Below are 26,620 nucleotides of genomic sequence, written 5' to 3'. Positions count from 1 at the left end.
AGACAGACCAATGCTGCTAATAAAAGGCAACAGGTAAAAAAAGAAAAGGAAAATAAAAAGAAAAATCTGCAATAAGCTATAGAATATTAGCACATTAGAGCACAGGAAAGTCACACGAATGCACTACAAATCCAATAAAGGGCATATTTAATTCCGGAAGGCCTAATGGGAGTATACCTGCAAGGTTTGCACCATAAACTCTGTTGGTCTAGCCCGAACAATGCCCGACACTTCTTTGGAGTATTTGCATCTGTTAGCATGAAGTAAACAAAAACAACAAATGGAGGATACTGCTCACTGGATGTGACATCTCAGCCAGAGCTAGTGGTTTAGCTGGCCAAGTTGGCATTCTCCCCTCATCACTCAAAAAACAAAATTCACACTTCCTGGCAACAATAGATGCAAGGGTAAGTATCGAATCCAATAAAAAAACACTGAAACAGTGATAGCAAGAAGGGGAAAGTACCAATTTAACCCAGCTGAAACCAACCATAGCAAACCTGGGAAAACGATACACACCTGCATGGGCCGCACCAGTTATTCTGTTGATCAAGGCCAAAGCGCGCTCGGCATTTCTTAGGAGCGCTCAGATCTGAACAAATTGGAAGAAAGCGAGCAGAGGAGACAGAAAAGGAAGAAAGAGAGACAAGAAAACAAAAAAGGAATAAATCAATGTATCTGTTACTAGTGATCAGTAATGCCCTCTAATTTCATAAAAATGTATTAAAATCACAGCTGTATTTTTCACCCGTTTAAAAAGCACCAATATTGTGTGGCAATATAAATTTGAATTATTTTATAGTAGATTTCAATCAGAATTGACAAAAAGAAGCAAGTGGACTGAATAAAGAACCTGCTGGTTACTGCCAGCAGAGAATGTTAGGCTTGAATCAAGCTAAGAGGTTAAAGTGCATTGCAAAAGAAGCTAGATAGCAGATTCAATTTTACATGCAGGTCTTTTGACAGCAAATGGGATTAGTTAGCTGGTAAGGCTAATTACATGGAGGAAGCATCAGAAAACAGGTACAGCCCAAATGAATATGTCACTACAAAACAACAAGTACATATAACAAGCTTTAAAATAAGTTACAATAGTTAATGCACTTATTATTTTATTTTTACAAGAGTTTTACAAAAACAAGCACTAGGACATCTACAATTCATGCACTGATTACTTTATCGCTCTTGGAAAGGCAAACAAGCCATAAAATTAAAACTGCACATACAGTATTATAATTAATAATGTTATAAAACATAGTTAGCTGCTAGCTAGGGTTTAATCTGATTAAATGCTGTTATTCTGATATGTGAGGGGTGCCCTTTATTGTGGAAGATAATTGCTACCTACTTACCATTGGTTTCCCCTGCCTGCTTTTCCCTTTTCCTCTTCTTCCTCTTGCCCTAATAGCGAGAGAGAAAAAAAATGGAGAAGGGAAGAAAATAGCTCTGTTTGTCCATTAGGTTCACAAAAACCATGGCAATCATTATCTGAAACACCTCAGAAGAATACAACCCCAAGGACAGCAGGACTCCAAGAAGGCAGATCACAACCAGGGCAATTAGGGGTGAGTAATAAATTTTGACATAGCCAAAAAAAAAGTTCCTGCCAATCAACATTAAGAAAGAAAAGTTAGTGAAGAACAGCCCTCTGACATGCACAAGGTTCTGAAGATGGGAGGACACTGTTGGTTCATCATAGTTGTTATTTGCAGTATTAACTGAGACGTATGCTGGGCCTATAAAGAACAAAGAAAACAAGTATGGGTGACAGCAGGAAACGTATTAGGGAATCAAACTTACATAGTTATCTCGTGCTGACCAGCCTGGGTAGAGTTGCATATGAAGCTGCCGTTCCTTTCTAGCTAACTCGTAGTACTTTGCTTGTTCTTCTCGAGACAAGGCATGCCACTGAGAATGAATTGGGTAGGATGTAGGAGAAATAAAGCAAATTAACTACTTGCATATAGAAGAGCAAGAAAAGGTTCTTGCATGAAAACTGACTTTCAATACAATGTAAAGTATTAGCATTAACAATGGGACTATCTTCCTGATTCATTTACTGAAAAAATAATTAGAATTTATTGTAAAAGTAGAATACATGGATTCATAGGAAGTATACTGTTATGTCATTGGAGGAAGGCAAGATAAAGTATTCAACTGAAATAAAAATAAAGCTACAAAATAAAGGAAAAAATACTGTTGCAATTTAACAGATTTCACTGATCTGATTGAAATATTAATACAGCAGATTACCACATGCTGCCTCATTCAAATTAATGGAAACAATTGCCTCGAAGTCCTAAAGTCTGTCAGTCTGGACATACAATACAAAAACTTTCAAGGTCAATGTAAAAATTGACACTGACTGCCCTGCTCACTAAGGTCACATTTTGAACTTGGTCTTGTGCAAGTTCCTATCAATGGTTTAGATTACTTACCCTTCGGCCAAGGATCTGATTGATGGCTGCACTTTCTTTCAGCGTGCACTCTGCTACTACCTTCGCTCTCATTTCCTTCATGTACAACATGAATGCATTCAAAGGTTTCTTTATGTGTGGCTTTTTCTTCTCCTCTTCTTTTTTGGCATCCTGATGATGTTTTCTAAGAAAATGAGAACCATTCTAGACTTCAGCAGTGGAAGTGAAATAATAATTTAAATGATTCAATGTTAAAATCAAAACAAAAGCACATTATTAAAAAACTGGAGTGTAAACGGTTTACAATCCAAACAAAATGATATCTATTGTTTTTACATTTTCATAAAGGTTTTACTATGGAGCATAGGGCTACTTTAATAACATCTTGAACTATTTGCAAAGTTAACATGCCAGTTTTGTTTTTAAAAAACGAGGTACAAAAATTATGACTTACGAATTATTGAGGGATCCGATGTCACTCTGGGAAGACTCTTGTTTGACAGTTGGTGTGACAATGGCTGGATGAGGAATTCCCGTTGTGTGTAAACTGTGATGTGGTGGAACCATGTGTGGGGGGAACCTACCAGAGAGAAAACTGTGTAAATCAACAGAACAGAAATGAATGAACGGGAGGGATGGGTACATTTAATATATAAGCAAGCATACATGCAAGCACAAGCTGTCACAATCACTCTATGTAGCTGTGATTAATAACATAAAATGAATCATCATTACATGACTGTCAGTTTGACTTTGAGACTACTAAAGGTATTTCATGAATAAAAAAAATACAACGTATATGCTTCAGAAATACATATTATGAAATGTAAGTTCCAAGATTTTCTCTTATACAACGGTGTATGGGTTTATTTTTTTGAAAAAACAAGGGCAACTTTGATTTAGACCCTTTGACAACGTTTGCATCATAACCTGTCCAAATAATGTGGTCAAATCACAATTTCTAGCATTATTGAAATAGGCTGAATTTAAGATACATCAAAATCTTCCATGAATCAAACCAAGGACATTATTTCCTATTAATACAATAATGGTATATTTACTGCTTCATTTCAAAATATAGTAAAATGATTTTGGAGTGAACATTTCTGTCCAATTACACAGCACGTGGGAGGATGTTATTGTGCTAGCTGACAGATAGACTTTTTTTTTCTCTAGCACAAAGTATTAGCAGAGTGAGCAGTGAAAATACCATTTACAGTTACCACATAAACATAAGACAGTACACAGGTGAAGTATTTTATAGTACACCAGGGCTTTCAAAAGCTCAAGAGTATTATTCTTCATGCGATGAAGTGGTTACATTCATTTCATTACCTGAAGAGACTTATGAGAGTTCATAAGTTAATGGACACTATAAAATGTCAATCTATCATAAGGTGATTACTACGATACCATCTACAAAATATTTGAAATTTGGTACAGCTATTGCATTATTTAATAGATATATCAGCAACTGAACAAGGAAACCACATTTACTATATTTTATTACATATATTCCATTGTAAAAACTTAAAATTCTAAACAGCTAATTATGAAAAAATCCTGACTGCTTTTATGGCTGCAAGCCAGAATATAATGATGTGCATAAACTCGCAGGCCATGTTACGAACAAACTCATTTTTGTTCCACAGTGTCTCTGGGGTTTCTATTGCATTCACTCTCACTTTATTTCACTGTTGACATTTTTCTGTTAACTGCATGTCATCTGCTTGGCTTTGTTTTATGTGTGAGCTGTGGGAAGCTTTTCTCCCCCTTGCAGTAAAAAAACAGCCTCTTTGAGTTGCAGCTAGTTTGTCATTATTCCCCCTCCTCTCCCTGTGCAGTTGTTATCTCTCATCTTTTCCAAGCTCAATTTTCCTGAGCTTTCTAAACCACCACAAACCCACATTATGGTTTATACATGATGCCTATCTCTTTGAAAGCAGCATATTTCAGAGCGGACCCTAGTCAGGAGAAGCACCTTCAGCCAATTTACTAGGCTGAGGGGCCCCGAAGCTCTAACATCTCAATCTAACAGGGTCACAGGGTGGCACAAGTGAGTGTCAGCTATTGCTATTTAATTGCCAGTCTATGCCTCTCTGCTGTGTTTAAAGTATAATGACCCATCACTTAATTCCAAGAAATCACTGCCCTACTACTGGATGGAATAAATATCAAAAGGCGTGCTCTGGCAGGGCATGGCATCTACATTTCCTACGGATGTCATTCGAATAATACAGACGTGTATTTCCATCAGCCTACTACCACACAAATGGCTTATATTTCTTTTTTATCTGAATAACTAATGTATGCCCCTACAGGAAAAACTGCTAAGTTGCTTTAATGATTCCCTTAAAAGTGCACAAATCGTGTTTCTTCCCTGACAATTTGATCCCTCCCCATTCTCTTTTACCCATCTTCCCCTCCCACCCCCCCCAAAAAACAAGACTAAACCAAACTGAAAGACAGGTATACCTACCAGAAATTAATCCTACCCCTTTCCCTCTTCTATACTGGACACCATCCACTTGTCTTACTGCAAGTTACAATGCTGGAAATTGTAAATATTACTGAAACATTCTTAAATCATATCTTGCTATTTTGTGATGAACACTTTTACTATTCTGCTAAGCCTCTGGAAATTGTTAATTTTAAATGGTTAATTTATCCTGTCCTTGTCTAATGCTGTACTTTCACAAATGCATCTACTAAATCTCTGGAGATGGGGAGCCTCGCCTAATAATCTATGCTAATTTAATTAACAGCTATCATCAAAATGCATTAGCTGTTTCAGCCCATCAGTAAAGTCTAACCCTCCACCAATTAAATTAGCTGAACTCTAAATCAGATGAACAGAAAATAAACCCATCATTAGGAGCAATTAGTGATTGCTTAAATACAGTGCTATGGAGTAGTTTGTAAATATACTTGTAGCCACTGGGAAATTAGCTAGTATTGGATTAATTGGGGCTGTGACGAACAGTCAGGGCCCCGATCAAAACAGTAGCTTTTCAAGTTCTGAACATCAGCTTCCAAGAGCTTTGATGTGTCATCAATTAGCAATCTCTCTTATTGGTTTTGTATGTTTGCATTTGTTGTGCATGCATATGGACATTAATATTGTACATGGAGCCAGAAACGGGTGTGATAATGCTGATGTGTTATAAAGTTTAATGCATACGTATTTATCTTCCATGGCAGCTATTTTGTCTAGTTAAAATTACATACAGATTTACAATATCTCATTACTTCTTTTACTTTACCTCCAGTATTACTAAATACCCATTTAAATTTTACGTGACTGGCACTATTAAACCTTGTGAAAATTATTGCATTTTTCCATTAAGAGGGCCTCATTACTGCTACCATGCAGTTTACCAATACCACAATTATACAATTATACTGAAGCCCGCAGTCATAATTTGGTGTCAGCATTCAGGCTCCATGTTGCAAGACTAAGTGAAACCATGAAACAGGACTGGGTAATTTTGGTTGCACTGCTTTACAATGTGAATATAAAATTTGTTTCTATTTAAGATTTAGAGATCAAAAGAGTAAATTTTGCTCAAAAGAGGCAAAATGAAATGACTGCAATAGAGATGGATTCAGCACAAGTCCGTATGCAGCTTAAGTGGGAAAATAATTTCGAGAGAGATCCTGTGCATGTAAATTTGAAAAGTCGGAAAGTATTCTGAATTCAACAACCTCTGCAAATCACATCAACAGTGGTTTTGGTTCGACATTAGAGGATCGTAGCAAGTAAAAAAGCTTAGCTTTTGTGAATAAAGTTCAAGAATTGCAACCATACTTTTTAGCTAAACAGAGAGACACAGGCCTTGGACCAGTCCCTATGCTCCCACTTTGCCCTACCCCATTTTAAGAAAAAGCACAAATTCCCAAAATAGAGAGCATAAGATTTTTAAAAGGCAGTACAAATACATATAAAATTTAATCTTTGCCCCAAAATACATTTAAATAGGCGTACTTGTCAGTGAGCTAGTTAGTGTGGTATTCCATATATATGTACAGAAAACTGCTGGCTTTGTTGCAACAAAGTACAGATGTGTTCTTTGACCTTTACTTGATGAGCTGGCTAATTGACACAAAGATTGGATGAATAATGTGAGTGAAATAAGCTGGTGTTTGTATGCTGTGATGGTAATACATAACTAGAAATGTGCTGGTTTACTTAATGCAATTTTGGTTCACTTTTGCCACTTTTCCAAATAGATCCAGGTATCTGTCTGCTTATGCCCAGAAACAGAAAGCCACCAATCTGTGGTACAACATAGAAGATTAATGGAAAATATAAGAAAGGATGACAACATGCACATCAGAAGTTTACCTGTGGAATGGTGGGGAGGGAACAGGTGAAGAAGTGAACAGCTCATCTAACATATTACCGAGTAGCCTCAGTACAGAACCATAGAAGTGCTACAGTGCAGAAAGGGGCCAGTCATCCCATCTTGTCCATGCTGATCCAAAACACTCAGATACCCTTTTCAATCCCATCTGCCTGCACCTTACTGCACTTAAATGCAGATTGAGGTACTTTTTTTTGAGTTTAGAGTCTCTGCCTTCACCAAATATTCAGGCAGTGAATTCTAGACACCTACCACCCTCTGCATAAAAAAGGTTTTTCCTCACGTCCTCTCTAATCCTTCTGCCACTCAGCTTGAATCCATGACCCTTGGTTTTTGAACTCTTTGCCAAGGGAAACAAGTTCTTCCTGTCTCTTCCATCTTTACTGCTCACAATTTTGAAATCTCATACCATGTTCAAGTTAATGCCAGTTCTCCTCTCCCTAGGATAGGGAATTTCAAGACTAGGGGGCACATTTTAGGGTGAGAGGAAAAAGATTTTAAAAAGACAAATGTTTGTACAAAGAGGGTGGAATAAACAACTGCAACATTTAAAAGACATTTGGATAGATACATGCATAAGAAAGGTTTGGAGGGAGATGGGCCAGGAGCAGGCAGGTGGGACTAGTGTAGTCTGGGATTATGTTTGGCATGGACTCGTTGGACCGAAGGGTTTGGTTCCACGCTGTATGATTCTCTGACTCTATGACACCCCGCAGCCTTCTCTGGTCCAAGGAATAGTGGGAAAGGGTGTAGGCTAGCCACACAATCTATGTTATGTAAACTCCCAAAAACATACAAGTAGAGATGCTTCGGAGTTTAGAGGGAATCTCATTGAAATAGATGAAATTCTGAGGGGGCTAGATAGACAGACAGGATGCAGAAATGTTGTTTCCTCTGATGTGGATGGGGGAGGTGGGTGTGCGTGGGAATAAGGTCCCATGGTCTCAGTGGGTACAGAATAGGTCATTTCAGTCAGAGATAATAAGAAATATTTTCACAGGGGTGGCGAACCTGTGGAATTCTCTATCACAAACAGCAGAGGTAAAATCATTAGATTTCTAGAAGCTATGGGGATGTAGCAGGAGTACGTTCAAAGTTTGTGCGAAGAGTACGTGTTGAGATGCAGAATCAGTCAAAACCATGTTTTTACTTTAATCTACTTATCTTGTGTGGAGAGATTGAGCCAGCATGGCGGACAGTGAAAGAGGGTGGGGTAGTGCAAGACAACGAGCCCAATGGGGAAGATCGAGCCCCAGCGTGACGGTGATAGAGATAGAGGCCCCCGGCATCTGCGGTGGCATCAAAAATGGGGGGGGGGGGGGAGAGAAATCAAGCCCGACATGGAGACCGAACCGTCATAGGAATTATGAGTGCAGCATGGCTAAGCGCTTAAGAAAGACTGTAATATTGAACTTATTAACTGTATTTTCTTATTTTTCTAATTTGTACCAAAGATTTTGTACCTAGGTATTTTTAGATCTAAGATGACACCAGGAATGATGACACTGTACACTTTTCAATGTACTCCTGTATCCCTGTACCCGAGTACACAGGGGAATAAAATCTAATTCAAATTCAAAACTGTATTCGCAATGCTACTTGCTCCTGGCTGCACATCGTCCACAATATTGAAGGATGGTTGGAAAGGCCAGTGTGAAAACAAACACCTCAGGATTTTGGAACTGATATCATTATCTTTATAGTAGAGCTTTATATTTCAAAAAGTATATGCGCTCTCTCTTGTATACAGATGTATTTCTGTAGGTGGTCGAAAGGGATTCCACAGCATTAAACTTGTATTCAGTTGGTATACTGAGTAAGCAAGCATCTTAACTAATAGAGTTAACTAATCAAGATTTGAAGAACAAATTCACACTAGTATGGCACTGTGGTCAGGTCACAGTGAGAATTGACATAGTGCAGTAGTTTGAAATTTACAGCCACTGCAAATGGAATTCACAAATTTCAGGGACAAAACAAGAGTGCACTTTACTGGGAACATACACCTCTGCGTATTAAAGCTGTGTCGCTACAAAATAGGTCAATCAGCATTTAAACTCAATGCTCCTATGTGTCGCATGTCCTATTTTTATTTCAACTTTCATTTGTAACGTTCTTTTTACTGTTCTACAGAATATTATACTTGCAGTATATGCAAGTGTGGACCATAACATTGAATAGAACAGAATATCCTTTACTGTCACCAGTACTCAAGTAGAGAAGTACAGGAGCACAGTGAAAAATTTTACAATGGTGCAGAAGCAGGCCATTCAACCCATTAAGTTCACCTTGCCATTCAATGAGATCATGTTTGATCTGATTAACCTAAACTCCATTTTCCTGCCATTTCCCATAACCCTGGATTCCTTTATTGGTTAAAAATCTGTCTCAGCTTTGGATATTCTGCCTCACCATCCCTTTGTATTAAGGATTCCACTGATTCACTCACAAGAATTTTCTCATTTCTGCCTTAATCAGAGATTGTGCTCTCTGGGCTCGTACCTTCCCACAAGGGGAGACAATCTTTACGGATCTACCCTGTCAAGTTCTCCAAGAATCCTATATGGTTAAATAAGGTCGCTCCTCACTCTTCTATATTCTAACAAGCACAAACTACTCAATCTGTCTTCATAAGTCATCCCTGCCATACCTGCTATCAGCTGAGTGAACTCTCACTGGACCGCCTCCAAAGCCAATATATCTTTCTTTAGATAAGGACCCCCAAAACTTCACAGCATTCCAGCTGAGGTCTGACCAGTGCTACGCATAATTTTAGCAAAACCTCCCTACATTAATATCCCATTCTCTTTGGAATTAAGGCCAGCAGCCCATTTGCCCCCACTATTACACACTTAACTTGGACACTAGTTTGTTTTGATTAATGGATGAATTCCTTTGTGCTATAACTTTCGGCAGTCTTCCTCCTGAATAATATTCAGCTCCTCTATTCTTGCTGACGAAATGCAGTGCCTCACATTCCCCACATTATATTCCATCTGCCATGTTTTTGTCCAATTACTTTCACCTAGACCCCCTAATAGTCAGAGGGAAATTAAGAAACAAACTTGTAAGGAGATCTCAGCTATCTGTAAGAAAATAGGGTGGTTATGGTAGGGGATTTTAACTTTCCAAACAAACATAGACTGGGACTGCCATAGTGTTAAAGGTTTAGATGGAGAGGAATTTCTTAAGTGTGTACAAGACAATTTTCTGATTCTGTATGTGGATGTACCTAGTAGAGAAGGTGCAAAACTTGACCTACTCTTGGGAAATAAAGCAGGGCAGGTGACTGAGGTGTCAGGTGGGGAGCACTTTGGGGTTAGCGACCATAATTTTATTAGATTTAAAATAATGATGGAAAAGGATTGACCAGATCTAAAAGTTGAAGTTCTAAATTGGAGAAAGGCCTATTTTGACGGTATTAGGCAAGAACTTTCAAAAGCTGATTAGGGGCAGATGTTCGCAGGTAAAAAGGACGGTTGGAAAATGGGAAGCCTTCAGGAATAAGATAAATAGAATCCAGAGAAAGTATATTCCTGTCAGGGTGAAAGGAAAAGCTGGTAGGTATAGGGAATGCTGGATGCCTAAAGAAATTGAGGGTTTAGTTAAGAAAAAGAAGCAAGCATATGTAAGGTATAGACATATGCTTAGAATCCTTAGAAAAGTATACTCCTACTGCCTTTATACTCAAGAGGGAAATCAGGAGGGCAAAAAGGGGACATGAGATAGCTTTGGCTAATAGAGTTAAGGAAGATCCAAAGGGTTTTTAAAAATACATTAAGGACAAAAGGATAACTAGGGATAGAACAGGGCCCCTCAAGGATCAGCAAGGCGTCCTTTGTGCGGAACCGCAGAAAATGGGGGAGATACTAAATGAGCATTTTGCATCAGTATTTACTGTGGAAAAGGATATGGAAGATATAGAAAGTAGCAAAATAGATGGTAACACCTTGCAAAATGTCCATATTACAGAGGAGGAAGTGCTGGATGTCTTGAAACGCATAAAGTTGGATAAATCCCCAGGACCTGATCAGGTGTAACCTAGAACTCTGTGGGAAGCTAGAGAAGTGATTGCTGGGCCTCTTGTTTAGATATTTATATCATCAATAGTCAAAGGTGAGGTGCCAGAAGACTGGAGGTTGGCTAACGTGGTGCCATTGTTTAAGAAGGGTGGTAAGGACAAGCCAGGGAACTCTAGACCAGTGAGCCTGACATCAGTGGTGGGCAAGTTGTTGGAGGGAATCCTGAGGGACAGGATGTACATGTATTTAGAAAGGCAAGGACTGATTAGGGATAGTCAACACGGCTTTGTGTGTGGAAAATCATGCCTCACAAACTTGATTTGAGTTTTTTGAAGAAGTAACAAAGAGGATTGATGAGGGCAGAGTGGTAGATGTGATCTATATGGACTTCAGTAAGGTGTTCGACATGGTGCCCCATGGAAGACTGATTAGCAAGGTTAGATCTCAGGGAATACAGGGAGAACTAGCCATTTGGCTACAGAACTGGCTCAAAGGTAGAAGGCAGAGGGTGGTGGTGGAGGGTTGGTTTTCAGGCTGGAGGCCTGTGACCAGTGGAGTGCCACAAGGATCGGTGCTGGGTCTTCTACCCATTTCGTCATTTATATAAATGATTTGGATGTGAGCATAAGAGATATAGTTAGTAAGTTTGCAGATGACACCAAAATTGGAAGTGTAGTGAACAGTGAAGAAGGTTACCTCAGATTACAACCTCAGATGGGCCAATGGGCCGAGAAGTGGCAGATGGAGTTGACTTCAGATAAATGTGAGATGCTGCATTTTGGGAAAGCAAACTTTAGTAGGACTTATATACTTAATGGTAAGGTCCTAGGGAGTGTTGATGAACAAAGAGACCTTGGAGTGCAGGTTCATAGCTCCTTGAAAGTAGAGTCACAGGAAGATAGGATAATGAAGGCGGCGTTTGGTATGCTTTCCTTTATTGGTCAGAGTATGGAGTACAGGAGTTGGGAGGTCATGTTGCGGCTGTACAGGACATTGGTTAGGCCACTGTTGGAATATTGCATGCAATTCTGATCTCCTTCCTATCAGAAAGATGTTGCGAAACTTGAAAGGGTTCTGAAAAGATTTACAAGGATGTTGCCAAGGTTGGAGGATTTGAGCTATGGGGAGAGGCTGAACAGACTGGGGCTATTTTCCCTGGAGCATCGGAGGCTGAGGGGTTACCTTATAAAGGTTTACAGAATTATGAGGGGCATGGATAGGATAAATAGGCAAAGTCTTTTCCCTGGGGTGGGGGTCCATAACTAGAAGGCATAGGTTTAGGGTGAGGGGAAAGATATAAAAGAGACCTACGGGACAACATTTTCACACAGAGGATGGTACGTGTATGGAATGAGCTGCCAGAGGAAGTGGAGGAGGCTGGTAGAATTGCATCGTTTAAAAGGCATTTGGATGGGTACATGAATAGGCAGGGTTTGGAGGGATATAGGCCAGGTGCTGGCAGGTGGGACTAGATCGGGTTGGGATATCTGGTCGGCATGGACGGTATAGACCAAAGGGTCTGGTTCCATGCTGTACATCTCTATGAGTCTATGACTCTGTATCCTTCTAAGTTCTTTGTGTCACCCTCACCACTAGCCAACTCACCTTTTCCGCGTATTCTGCAAACTTGGCTATCACATATTCACTTTCTACATGTAAGTCTTTTAATATACATTGTAATGAATGTGACCCGAGCACTGAATCCTGTAGCACACTAGAAGGTCCGCATCGGTCTTTGTTAGTCAGTCAATTATCTATGCATGCTAGTATACTACCTCCAACTTGATGGGCTCTTATTTTATTAAGCAGTCTAATGTATGATATCTTATCAAACACCTTCTGAAATTCTAAATATTTTAGATCCATTGTTTCCTCTTTATCTATCCTCCTTGCTGCCTCCTTAAAGAATTCTACTAAATTGGTCTGGCTTGACTTTCCATTCATCAAGCCATACTGACTCGGCTTGATCATATTGTGTATTTCTAAATATTCTGTTATTACTCGCTTTATAGTAGATTTTAACACTTTCCCAAAGAGGTCCTCCAAGAGAAGTTGGGTCAATTACCGTGACTGATCAGCGATGCATGCAAGAACCTGGTGTCAAGGAATGGTAAGCCCCAAACGTTACATCACTGTAGCGTTTCCATCCTTCCCTCCTCCTTAAACCAATAAACAGGCTTTGAGCTAACTGGCCTGTAGTTATCTGTTTTTGTCTTCTTCCATTTTTAAATAAAAGATATTACACTGGCAGTTTTCCAATCCTCAGACTTTCCCAAACCCTCCAGAATTACCAAAGACTCCAATTTTCCTTTTGAGTTTATCTCCACACTGAAATTTTAAACTAATGGACAATACCAAGCACATTAATTGAGTCACTTTCTCTTCAATTAATGGTCAGTCATTGCTAGCTTTCTAAGAACAGTTTCCATGGAAAAAACAGATTTTTATGAAAATGGATATCAGTACAGAAAGCCATAGAATAATCTGAAGTCTCCTTCTCTATTGAGACGTTGAGCTACATGAGAATTGTTGAAAGCTAATTTACTCTATTCTTTCAGAAAATGTTTTAATTCTCACACATTGTTTATTTTCTTTTATGCATTAGAGAATCAATAATTTCCTCTTTCTAATTGCCTCTAAGGGTAAAAACTGAAAACAAATATGGGCAAAATACAGGCAATAAGGTACCGGTCGAAGGGAAAGGTAAAAGGCAGAATTAATTCCAACAGGAATCAACTCTCAGGCTATCAAACTCTCAAATGGTTGATTTTTGGACTCCGACGTCCTCCTAAAAGGACAACGTATTGTTTACCTAGCCCAGATTGTATGTGAAGGCAGGAAGGAATAATAGATAGCAAGTGGTGGAGATCAATGGGTAACTTTGTAATGTGTCAACCAAACAGTTGTGTGAAGATAAGCTTCTGCAAGGAGGCCTGAGAATCCAGTAAGTAAAAGGAATATTAGTGGATCCTAGTTTTTCCTTAAATTTAAGACGACCATGGAGATAATTTTATGATCGCTGGCTCCACTGATATATCAGCCATGGTACTCCAATAACTGCTGCAACTTACTACTTCCACAAAATCATTTCCTGCTTTTGAACTGGAGTACTTTTGTCATTGCACAATACTAAGGGCTTTATGTTCCTACCTACGGACTCAATAGAAACAGCTGCTGGCCTCTAAGTGCAAGAGCAGCCAGCCTATTACTTTTTTTTGGAGTAGTTCCATGTTGAAGTGGCCTTTAACCTGTGATGTAACGATGAAGATTATTACTCTCTGAACTGACTTAGTATGGCTCAAGTAGTGATAAGTGACTCTAGCCACGGGGTATAATAAATATTAACTGCACTTTTCTGTCTGCAAGTGCTAAAATATTGTCCCTTGGGCTCCAACATTGACTCCAACATTGATATAAAGTGTGCAATAATTGCAGCACACTCTTGACACTTACATATCCCCTTGGGGGCAATATTTTACCACTACAGCCTTGCAAAGGAGTCAATATTTGTGGACAATATTAATGATCGCCTTTCACAATAATTCTGTAGCAAAAAAAACTCCATTCCAAACAAATGACGCATTATTTGCTGGTTCACTCAAATCCAGTAGCTCTGGAAGACATTAGCTTGTTTATTTATTAAGACAATATAAATTGCACAAGCCAATTCTCCCACTGCAATAATGGAAATTGTAATGCCTGTCCTCAATGGGCAAAGACAAAGACATGATGATTAAAATTAAAGGGCTGTTGAGAAAATGCTGGAAGATTATGTACTTAAAATAAAATGAAGAGTTGATGACACCAAGGCGAGTGTACCCACCTTGACATGGAAGCATTGACGGTGAGCGCAGTGGGGTAAGGATGTCGAAATCCCCCTGTTGTGATTGGGTAAACAGGTTGACCTTGCCTGAAAAGAAAGAAAAAAAAAACCTGAAAACTTCTGCTGTTGGAAGCTCACTCTCATTTGACCAGAACAAAAAAATCTTGTTGATTTCACAGCTAGGATCAAAGGATGTAAATAAAGAACAATTTTAATGTGCTAAATCTGATAGAACCAGCTAATTAAATTTTATAACCTCTACTAATGTCAACAGAGACCTTCTCCCCAAGCTAAAACTAGGTGTTTTGTTGTGATAATTAAAGGCGAAGCAGCGTTTGCTTTAATGGAGCCATCACAATAATTGAGGGCTACAGATCCAAAAGAAAACAATAATGAATGTAAATTTATACCAAAATAAAATACATCAAATCAAAGAGCCGCGGTTCTGCTTCGGGCCTCTTTTGGTATTTAGAACTCAGTAGGAAAACATTAAATTAACAATCCTTAATTTGTAGCCTTTTGTCATAGTAACTAGTGTTGACAGGTGTTGCCAAGGGAGAAGCCCCATATGAATATGTGGGTACCCAGTAGCCAATCACAGCTCATTACAATAATTGCACAATACAGTAACATGCAAAATTCTATAGGAATTAAAGAAAAAGAACTGGAACTGCTTACTGTGGTACTAACCATCCTAGTGGATGGGGGATTTGGCCGACGGTACCTGGCGAAAGTGGATAATAAGGAGAAATATCTGAAGGATGTGGAGGCCTTGGAATTCCTAGAGATAGTAGAGAAAACCAAAATATTAACTTTCAAGAGTAAAACTGATTATAAAATATGTTGATAACTTTGAATGTATACTTGTTCCAGTTAAGCTCCCAGCTTCCAATTCCACCAACTTGGAAAAGTTTGGCAACCCAAGCCTTTAATAACTTAGGTCATGTGCACCTTTTGTCTCCATTTCTCAGCATATTTTTAATTGTTGCAGCTGTTGTTCATAAAATTACCTTCCGTTCAAGAAGCACTAATGGGGCTCTTATGACAAACTGCATGCAAGTGGGGCCCATGTCAACAGGCCGGGTTCAAGTCTCGCCTGCACCAGAGGGGTGTTGTAACATCGCTGAACAGGTTAGTTACTGAATATTTTCAAGAAACATCTGTACCTGAGCACAGGGTAACTTAACATTCAATTACATCACTTCAATTGTAATTACTTGGAGCATCACTTCAGAACAAGCAAGTTTGATATTAAAGTTTAGTTTTACAACATCAGTAAATGTTTGAGCATATTCACACCAAGATCCAGTAATTTTCAGGAAAATAATGCTGTGGTTTCACTTGATGGTCTCCATAAGACTCAGTCTTTGAAATTACTTACAAAGAATTAATTTACTTCCTCTGTGAATCTTTAGTATATTATAATTTTGCATGCACATCACATATGTTTCAATTATGTGGATAGCCTAAGACTCATTTTACATTTTATCTAATTCAAGTCTTGGTTCTTCCAACCACAATTTGCCATTAAATTCCAGCATACCACACAGAAGACCTGTTAAGCTGACAACAACCTTTCCAACTTTATTTTAATTAATAAACATTACTTACTTTAGTCAACCTTGAATTCAAAACATTGTATCCAAAATCATTTTAAAATCAGTAGTCTGGTCTAAACCAGCGTGTCTTTTAATCCTGCTTGAGAGAATCTTTTCCATCCTATCCAACTATCTCTCACAGTATTTCCAAAACTTCCATCACTGCCATTATCTTATTTCCTTATTAATGCCAAGCACCTTCCACTAACCTAACCCCCAGCTCATAATATCACAAATTGCACCCTGTCACTATTACAGGAAAGCTCGTTTCCTCCCTGAATCTAGGCCCTTGCCGTGAAGAAGTTTTTTTCATATAACACACTTGAATTAAAAGCAATATTTCCTCTATCATCGCCAAGCAATGCCATAGCAAATCCACTTGTGTGAAAAATATTCCACATCAGTCACACACTGTTAGGTACAAAACAATCACACAATTATTACCACCACCTGGCTGGGAGCCAGAAATTTACCAGCAATTACCATTGTCTGTTGAAATCACAACTTTACAAGCAGTTGCAATTCCTGTGATTTGTCTCTGAGGTTCACCATCAGAAGTATCTATTTATACAATTGTAAACTGCCACGAGATTAAACATAGTTCCATCACAACATCAAGATGTCACAACTATCTTGACCATCAAAGAATGCTAAGAAATCTGCTAAACTGTGTCTTGGCCCTAACATTTAAGATGCACATTTGAAAATTAATCCATATCACCTCACGTCAGAAGACAGGAAAGACAGTCATATACAAAAGTAACTAATCAGTTAAGCAGAAATTCAGGGAAAGAGATTACAACTACAGATTTGCTGACCACATTGTAATGATCATAACATGTAGTCATGACCAAATCTTGACAGAGTGAATTTAATTAAGTTTCTGAAGTTTATTTTTGAAACAAAGCCCTTGAATCTCATTACATCTCCAACAGCCTCAAATGTTTCCCTCCCGGTATGCTATTTGTTTCACTTAAGGTGCACTGTGCACTATGAAGCTATTTTTTTCACTTACTGTGCATTTTACACAATGAAGCTATTTATGCCCCCAACTAATCCCACTGCGCAAAGAAGGGTCAACATGTGACATTAATCACATTTTTCCACAAACAATTCAACATCTCTCTTGTATGGCATTATCTAACTGCACAAATTGTAGGACCGTAATGTTTACCTGGGTGCAGCCAGGGCAGTCAAGGCCACATGAAGCCAGCATAAATGTTCGGAATTCAATTTGCAGAGCCCCTGCATGGTGTTAATTATTGATATGAAAACAGCTAGGGCACTTATTTATCATACAGACAGAAAATGACTTAATTAACTGTGACCAACAAATGAGACTATTTCCCTTCATAGTTTTCATTTGAAGCTACAAATATACATTTATAATTCTTCCACAGTAGCTCCCTTTATCAACATTAAATTCAAGATTATTATTGTTTGTGAAGGTGCCCACACAAGAATTGATTGTGTTCCTTCCATTTATAAGGATGTACAAGAGGAAAATCTGTGCAAACACACATGGGCGAGGTAGAGATAAAACAGTTTGTATGCAAGATAGCAAAAAAAACGGAGAAATTGTTTCAGGAACTCAAAGGGCAAAGCATTGGACTATATTAAAGCAGTTTTTTTAAAGTTGCAGAGGCTAAATGCAATGAATGACGTGATGGCGATCATTGGATTGTGAAGTTACAATTCACAAACTGAAAATTGCTCTCAGCGCTCCAAGATACTGGCAGGAGTTAATCAGCCAGCTTTGCTGGTCCTGATGGCCAGTGATCTCTGCTAGATAACAGGTAACAAGATCAGGCTCAGCTATGTTTGCCAAAATCAAACAACTGCTGCCCTGACTATATATGATCATTTGTCCCATCAGATCACTTACTTCAGTCAAACAAAGGGAAAGGGGTAGGAGAAAAATATAGACAATATTTTACAATTAGACAATAATAAATAAAAATTCACTTTCAATGGATACATTTAAAGTTGTACTGCATTGTACAGTCAAGAGTGACTGAAAGTGGAACTAACAGTTTAGTGTTTGCAAAAGTCAACCATGAACTCAGGGATAATACTACATTACAACCATGACCATACAACAAGTACTTTGTTGAGACCAGTAGTGCAAGGCACTATAGAAATTTAGGTTTCTTTTTATAAAACTGTATGGCTTTTCCAGTTCACTACAAATGAAGACCCTTACTTGTACTTCAAGATTTGACTCCATATCTCAACATCTACTGCAATCATAACTGAAACATCCATAACCAGTACAATGGCTAATTGACATGTGGGGGAAAAAAAACATTTTTCTTAATACGAGTATCTCTTAACTAAAATATTATTTGATAGGTAGTAATGAAAGTACTTATTTCTCAGAAATGACTGCCACACTATTCAGATCTCTTGGCATCATGAAAGCCCAAAAACCCACGAAAACAGCAGCTAATGAACTTAAAAGACCCGATCCAAACAACAAGCAAAACAAATGTAATTTATAAAATACCTTGCAAGAACTGTAACAACACTACATTGGACAAACAGGCAGAAAACTAGCCACAGAATACACAAACGTCAATTCGTCTCAAAAATACATGACCCACTCTCACTAGTATCTTATATACAGATGAGGAAGGGCACCACTTCAACTGGGACAATGCATCCATCCTAGGACAAGCCAAAGACAGATACGCATAAGAATTCCTAGAAGCATGGCATTCCAACCGGAACTCTATCAACAAACACATCAACTTGGACTTCATTTACCATCCCGTAAGAAAAAGACCAGGAACTGATATCACCACAGGAATTGGTATCACCAACCCATGGAAACCTAAACACAAATAGACAGCGGGCCACTAACACCAGTGCTTCATCAGAAGCTCACTGATGACGTTACCTAGTATGGTGACGTCCAGCTCAGCAAGCAAACTTGCACCCAGAACCTCAACCTGAGCCACAAATCTTCTCAAAACTGGATAACTTATTTCTTCTTCCTTTCTCCAGCTATCTCCTCCTATTTCCATCAGCTGGACTCTGGTTCCTCAACATCTGATTGAGTCAATATGAATCTTAAATACCAAAACCATTTAACAGTTGATATTATGACACTGATTCACTTCTCTTAATAAAAGATCCTGATTTACTTGGCCCTACCAATGGATTCTGTAACCAGCCAAAGTTTTTTTGACTTTCACATTGAGCCGTAGAAGAAATTTCGACTGTAAAAAGTCATTATGCTTTTCCTTCTATCAGGTGAGGCTGGCACTGGAGAGTCTCTGCCCAATCTTTACCAGATATGTGAATGCATCCAGCCACTTTACAATAACTTCAATTACGTAGCTCTCCTCAGAGTTCCATAGTTTTTCCTATATGATCTTTCAACCAACCCTCAGCTCTCTAAGATTCATACATCATGATTCATTTTCATTTTGTCTTGTTTACCCTTACTTTGCAACCGATTTTAGCTCAAGCAAACTAAATCTCATCTTGGGCTGAGTTTAAACATCAAATCATACAAACAGAAATCTGTCATAGACTAGTGGGATAATCTGCAAGATATCAGTCTGTAAAGAAAAACACGAAAATTACTGCCTAACTAGTCATCTAGCAAAAACCATTCTCAAAGCAGTAATTTTTTAACACTGGATGATTGGTGATATTCATGTGTCTGACTCCATTCTTGTCTGAAATACTGCCAACTCTCCTGTATATGAATACCTGGCAGCAACATCTCACAAATTGCAAACAAACTTCTCAAAGCCTTAATAGTTTTGGCATTACAGCATCATCTATTTGCAATAGTTGTTGGCCAAAACAAGGTCCCCCTTTCCCTACCACTTCAAAGAAATCAACATATATTTGTTCCCACTGTTTCTTATTTGATGATGGATTGAAAAGAACCTTCATTGGATAATTTCTCCATCCACGTATGCTTACAAAAAGTAGTGATAGTCCATATAAATGCAGTAGCTGTATGCTACTGCATTTATATGGACTATCCCTATGTGTCCATGATGAAATTCCCCTCTCTAAACCTGAGTAGAATGACTCAAATTTGAAAGGATACAACCTTGATCTATATTCAGTTCATTTCTACATGAGAAGTACTTCTGCAAATCATCATACATTACGGACTAATAATTTATTATATAACTGAATATTTTATTGAGCTCTTGGACTACATCACTAATTTATCTGCCAAGTACTGGCACATTATTTGTGCATATAAAGTTATTCAAAGTTAGCTCAATGGCTACAAAATTAACTTGTCTTACAGACACTGAATTCATATGAGCTGTAGACATGAAATATTTAATATTGAGCTTATACCTAAGTTTATCATTTGGTCACTCTTGTTTACCAGACTACTTCGTCCACTTTCGATAAATGTTTATTTGCTGATCCCTACTGTAAAGAACCCTGCCGAGTTTAAATGACTTTTCTTCTGCTAATTCCTTCCTATTGAGGAGACTTTGTTCACCTCCACTACTGCCAATGATAGTTTTGTATTTAATTCATTTTAGAGTGTAATGAATGCCCACACACTTGCCTCCCTAACCGAAACTGCAATAGCCATAGAAGTATTGAGAGATTGTACAATGCAGCATAAAAACACTGAAAACTTGGCAGACTGTATCAGACTCTCTGAAGATGGCACACGAAGCACAAAAGGATAATGGAGTTACTCCAGAGCTCTCAACGGTGTTTCTTTTTTGGAATTAAACTCACAACATTTTTAAATACCTTTACAAGGCCAGGCCATTGTAAGGTGAGAACAAATTGAACAAAGACCGTTTTTCATGTTTTTTTTTCTGAAATTGCATTTTCATTTGGTATTTCTTTTGACTTAATGTTTTAGGCAACTCAGGTTACACAGCAGTCTGTTTGGTGATATTAAAACTCTGCTTAACACTAATTTGAGACTGGATTGCTGGGATTGACACACAGGGATTTTGTTGTTCAGGCATCCCTTTAGCATACAAAAGTCACCTAACCATTTTTATGAGGGAAACATTTAATTTATCCTATTTCATCCACTCAAGTCAAATGTGTAATCTTAGTTTGTAGTTACACCTGCCCACCTTGTTAAGGCTGCATTCCCTTATTGTTCCCATGTGTCATTTTGCCAGTTGTGTACTGCATGGACTCATTGTGCAGCTCAACGCAATGTGCGCATGGGGCATCTTTCAAATTGCTCAAACTTCCTAAAAATTCAGTTTTACAAATTCCACATTGTGTAACAAAGGTCTTCAGTCCTTAATTTCTCAAATAAGTGCAAAAGAAAATTTCATCCCATCGAGGTCATCAGCTTTATGTTGTGTATTGCATGGGCTAAGATTAAAGCAGACTCACCTGCAAGTCACCATGACTGGACTAACTTTATTTAAACCTTCCAACAGAGAAGGCAACAGAACAGTATGTTCAGATCTTGCAATTTACTACAACATTGGTTGCAAAACTATCCAAGACTAGAGAAAACCAGTTCAGCGTACTTCTAAATTTAGAATATCCAACAACAGTAGATAAGATAGATTTGATTCTAACACTTTTCATTTCATTGTGCATCATGGCCATGAAAAACCTGTATGATGCTTTTCCTTTAAATTTTCATGGGTAAGGTTCATGAAGTAAATCCCTAATTTCCCACAAGAAACTGGCTCTGGATTTACGTTTTTGAACTGCTGCAGTCCACCTGATGTAGTTACATCTGCAGTAGTGTTGCAGAACAAATTCCAGGACATTGACGCAATGGCAGTGAAGGTAGGGACAATAGCTGTGCGTCTTGGAGGGGAAGGTCCAGGTAGTGGAGTTCCTGTGCGTCTGCTGAGTTAGTTGTTCCCAGGTGGCAGAGGTCACCATTCAAAATGAGCTGGAAGTGTTTCATGACTTGCTGTACTGCATCTTGTAAACACTACATACCTCTCTTACTGTAGGCTGGCGGTGGATTTACCAATTTACAGTGGTAAACAACGATGGATTAGGACTTGGCCAGAATTAGTTTAATCACAGCACCATTTCTTCATTATTATTTTCCACAATAATCCCACAGATGCAAGCCACAATTATCCAAACTAAAAAATAATCCAATCAAAGCTAGTCTTGAGGTTAGGTACAAAGGTTTTGCCAGCTGAAGAGCAACTTTCACCTGGCATCAAGCTACTTCCGTGATATTACTATTGAACTACAGTTCAGGGAGAATAATTTCAGGTTAATTGGTAACAAGCTCACTTCTGGTCAACCTCTTCAATTTAAAAACAAAGACACAGAACTAAGAACTGATTCAATTTGGTATCCTCATCAAGAATAAACAAGGCACATTTGACAGTCAGTGCAGAAAAGCAATACAATTTATTATACTTACAAGAGTTTGTTTGTAATGGGGGTATGAAACAGCTGCAAAACAGCCATAAAAAAGCACCAATGAAATGCTACATCAAATCACCAATTGGGGTTGAGAAACATATTAGTTACGATCAAACGGCGATCATAGTAGATGGGCCAAATCATCTAATTTTGCTCCAATATCTTATGGTCTTATGGAGCAGCCAAATACCTAGAGACCTGCTCAATGATGCTAATGAGGTAAATGTGTTAATTATTAGGACGCCCAGTAACATAAATAGAGTCATTCAGCATGGCAACTCATTCAACCAAGTTGCCCAAATGAAATTAATCCCGTTTCCTTGCATTTGAACGATATCCCTCTAAACCTGTCCTATTAATATATGTATCCAAATGGCTTTTAAATGCTGCAACCTTATCCACCTTTACCGATTCCTCTGGTGTTGTATCTTCTGGAAGACTTACACTGTTTCTCCAAAACCTAAAGTTCTTTATACAAATTGAAAGAATAACAAGCCCAAGGTTGACCCAATACTACAGCAGATATTCTCCTAATGTGAAAAAAAAAATTAATTCCATATCCTGCTTTGATTCACGTTACTGAGCCATACATACCTCTACTTTTCTTTTAATTCAAGGTCTTCAATCTTCTTACCAAAATTTCTGCATGACACCCAGTAAGTCCACACATAGAACATGTATCTTTTCTTTATACCATAAAATTATTCAATTAAGTTAGATTAGCTTTAACAAATACATGCTAGCCCTCCTTACTTGTTCATTTTAATCAAAATGAAATTAGATTTTGTTGTTTGCAATTGTTTCTGGTAACTGGCTGGTGCTTTCTTGGTTCATGCTTTATCCTACTGCCTGAATAATGATAAAACATTTACAATATCCAGTACTATACCAATACGTGTTGAAAATTGTAATCATAGCTTTAATATTTCTATCTCCTGATATTATGTAAAATATCATCTTTCAGCAAACCAGAATGAATTCTCAGGACCAGATAACTCAATTTACAGTAATGTTGATCTTTTAGCATGTCTTCTCTATCTATAATTGCTTTGTGTGTAACCTCTTTCTTCTTTTAGTGAAACCCTCACATTATCCACTTCCAAAGAGAAGGACTTTGTTTAGTATTAAGTCATATTCTCTCCTTCTACAAAAAAAAAATTCCCATTGGGGCCTTATGAAACCTGAACCAAAAGGGCATTTATTGAGCTAAATAATTTATTTTTAAGTGTGATTCACTAGTCATTACCAAGATGATTACAGCCTCACTTAAATCCTCACATACCATTTTATAAAAGGGCAATAAAGGTAAAACAACCTTGTTCTAGCAGAGACCTTGGATCCCTGTACACTAGCCCAAAAAGATGGAACAAATGTTGATCTCATTGCACCAAAGATCGGTCAAAGTTTCCAGTATGACGCAATCACCAACCATCTTCCCTTTGCTAAAGGGAGTGATCCCTCTACAACACCCTGATTTATCTCCAATAAAATTGATAACAGTTGCCCTTTTGCCTCCTCTCTTCACACCATCCAAGGCCCCAAACACTCCCAGGTGAATTACACTATATCTGTTGCTCAACAAAGTCTGTTCTACTTTAGGAGACCAAATGCAAATAAACTGAGGGCTTTGCAGGGCACCAATTCAGCCTTGAGATTTCAGTCATCAATCACCTTAATTCTCCAGCTTGCTCGCGCACTGACCTTTCTGTCAAACATCTGCTGTATTCTAAAGAATTCAACATGTGCCCAAGAAACAGCTCATATTTCAGTTGGCAGCTTACAACCTTTTAGGGCTATACAATCGCAATAATCTTAGACTGCAACCTTTGGACCCACGTTGTTTCCGGTTTCTTTGCAGGTTTTAATTTGTATTGGCCAATGCACTTTGAGACAGGAAAAAAAGTGTTTTATGTTGGAGTGATAGTCCCTTTAAGAGCTAGACTAGACAGAAAAACCAAGGAACTTTGGATGCTGGAAATCAGAATTAAAATCAGAAACTGTTGAATGTGGCAGTAAGAACATTTCAATGGTTCAATCGTGCCAAGAAAAAAATGCCACAGGATTTCTGATGCTTTTACTAGAGATTAAAGAGATTACAAATTTATGAGTTATATTTTCATTTTGCCCTCCTTAATTTATTTCCCTCATGCTGACTGTGCAGAGTTCGGATAATTTATGCCCTGCCTGACCCTGCACTTAGCCGGTGTCTACATTCATGTTCTACTAGAAGTACCCAATTAGCAATTGAGAACAGCCAGCTATACCAATTCTTGCTAATCCAGGGACACTGAGGTCAGCTGAAAGTATTGTTGCAGTCTTTGTAGGTGCTTCATGCAGAATAGCATGTACAGGTAGTTCTTCTATAACACGATGATTGCGTCCTTGTGCAGCACCATGTTACAGAAAAATCATGCTTTAGAAGTAGCGCTTAGCGTTGGTGACGTAATTGCATTACAGCCAACACGTATTTTAAAAGTTCGTGCTTCAGAAACGGTACCACAATTAATCATATGCGTTAAAGCAGATTCACTTTAACAAAATGCACATTATAGCAGAATGGCATTTAATAGTAAACTGGTGGAGTCAACATCCACTTCTATAAACTGGAATGCTAATCTTCCACCAATTAAATTAAGATCAGCTAATTTTTCCAATTTCTTTAGGTTGAGTTTGTTTTATTGGATTTCATTATTAATGCCAGCTTTTCAATCTATCAGGGTTCACCTGCAATAATATCCAAGTGGCTTACAAACCCCTTGAACTATGCTACACCAATCAACTATAGTGGGAGTAGGAAATTGCATAATAAGCAAAGCAGCATTCTTTACCTTTGCCTCCGATTTTCATGACATGGTCATTGTCAAATTTAGAAAATCTGATCTGATATCAGAGGGCATCAAACTCTCCAAATGCCTTTGCAAATTTTGAAAGGCCAGGATTTTGCTGTAGTAAGGACAACAAAACAGTCCATGGCATAGGCAAGAACATGCATGACTTGAATATTAACATCAAGACATTATTACATATTCCTGGGGCAGGTGGGACGTGAATCGGTCTCCTGGTCCCAAGGTACAGACACTATCACTGCACCCGAAGAGCCCCAAATCTTAACAATTCTGGTCTCCTTCCTATTAGGGGATGTTGTGATACTTGAAAGGGTTCAGAAAAGATTTACAAGGATGTTACCAATGTGGAGGATTTAAGCTATAAGGAGAGGTGGAATAGGCTGGGGCTGTTTTCCCGACAATATTACAGGTTGAGGGATGACCGCAGAGAAGTTTATAAATGAGGGACATGGATAGGATAAATAGACAAGGTCATTTCCCAAGGGAAGGGGTGTCCAGAACTAGTGGGCATAGATTTAGGGTGAGAGGGTTAAGAATAAGACGGTGTTATTTTCTGGGTCTGTAGATTGTGAAGGAACAAAAATGGCCTTGTAATGATATGTACTTCTTGTCAGATGCGGGAGTTTAAAGAGTTACTGCGGATTATATCAGCCATAAATGCTGTTGGATGCAACTCTTATCAGATCGAGTGGATCAGTTGGAGAGACAATTGGAAGTGATGGGGAATTTGTAACAGCTAAGTATGTGATGGATGGCAGTTATAGAAAGGGGGCAAAGTCTCAGATACAGTCAAACAGATGGGTTAACTCCAGGAAGGGTAAGAGAGGTAGGCAACTAGAGCAGGAGTCTTTTGTGGATATACCCATTTCAAACAGGTATGCTGTTTTGGAAAGTGTAGGGGGTGATGGATTCTCAGGGGAATGTAGTACAAACAGCCAAGTTTCTGGTATTGAGACTGGCTCTAATGCAACGAGGGGTACGTCGACTTCCAAGAGATCAACTGTGTTAGGGGATTCTGTAGTCAGAGGTACAGACAGACGTTTCTGTGGCCAGCAGAGAAAAAGCAGAATGGTGTGTTGTTTCCCTGGTGCCAGGATCAAGGATGTCTCAGAGAGGGTGCAGAATGTTATCACGGGGGAGAGGGGCCAGCAGGAGGTCATTGTCCACATTGGAACCAACAACAT

General features: G+C 38.5%; 1 protein-coding gene across 31 annotated transcripts in view; it reads right to left on the bottom strand.

The window, feature by feature from the left end:
- Positions 1 to 26,620, bottom strand: part of tcf7l2 (transcription factor 7 like 2) — a 200,150-nt gene that overhangs the window by 8,024 nt on the left and 165,506 nt on the right. For 7 of the 31 annotated variants that reach the window (XM_043712749.1, XM_043712750.1, XM_043712751.1 and 4 more), the window contains 8 exons: positions 15,305 to 15,407; positions 14,627 to 14,713; positions 2,872 to 3,012; positions 2,439 to 2,601; positions 1,801 to 1,908; positions 1,353 to 1,401; positions 520 to 592; positions 178 to 250 (listed from right to left, as the gene is read on the bottom strand). In XM_043712749.1, coding sequence (XP_043568684.1) covers positions 178 to 250; positions 520 to 592; positions 1,353 to 1,401; positions 1,801 to 1,908; positions 2,439 to 2,601; positions 2,872 to 3,012; positions 14,627 to 14,713; positions 15,305 to 15,407 — 797 coding nt within the window. The remainder of the gene's footprint in view (positions 1 to 177; positions 251 to 519; positions 593 to 1,352; positions 1,402 to 1,800; positions 1,909 to 2,438; positions 2,602 to 2,871; positions 3,013 to 14,626; positions 14,714 to 15,304; positions 15,408 to 26,620) is intronic. The other 24 variants (XM_043712753.1, XM_043712754.1, XM_043712761.1 and 21 more) reach the window with 10 other exon arrangements.

Source organism: Chiloscyllium plagiosum, chromosome 22 (genome assembly GCF_004010195.1).
Source record: "Chiloscyllium plagiosum isolate BGI_BamShark_2017 chromosome 22, ASM401019v2, whole genome shotgun sequence".
Lineage (NCBI taxonomy): Eukaryota > Metazoa > Chordata > Chondrichthyes > Orectolobiformes > Hemiscylliidae > Chiloscyllium > Chiloscyllium plagiosum.
This window is presented reverse-complemented; position numbering and strand designations above follow the sequence as displayed.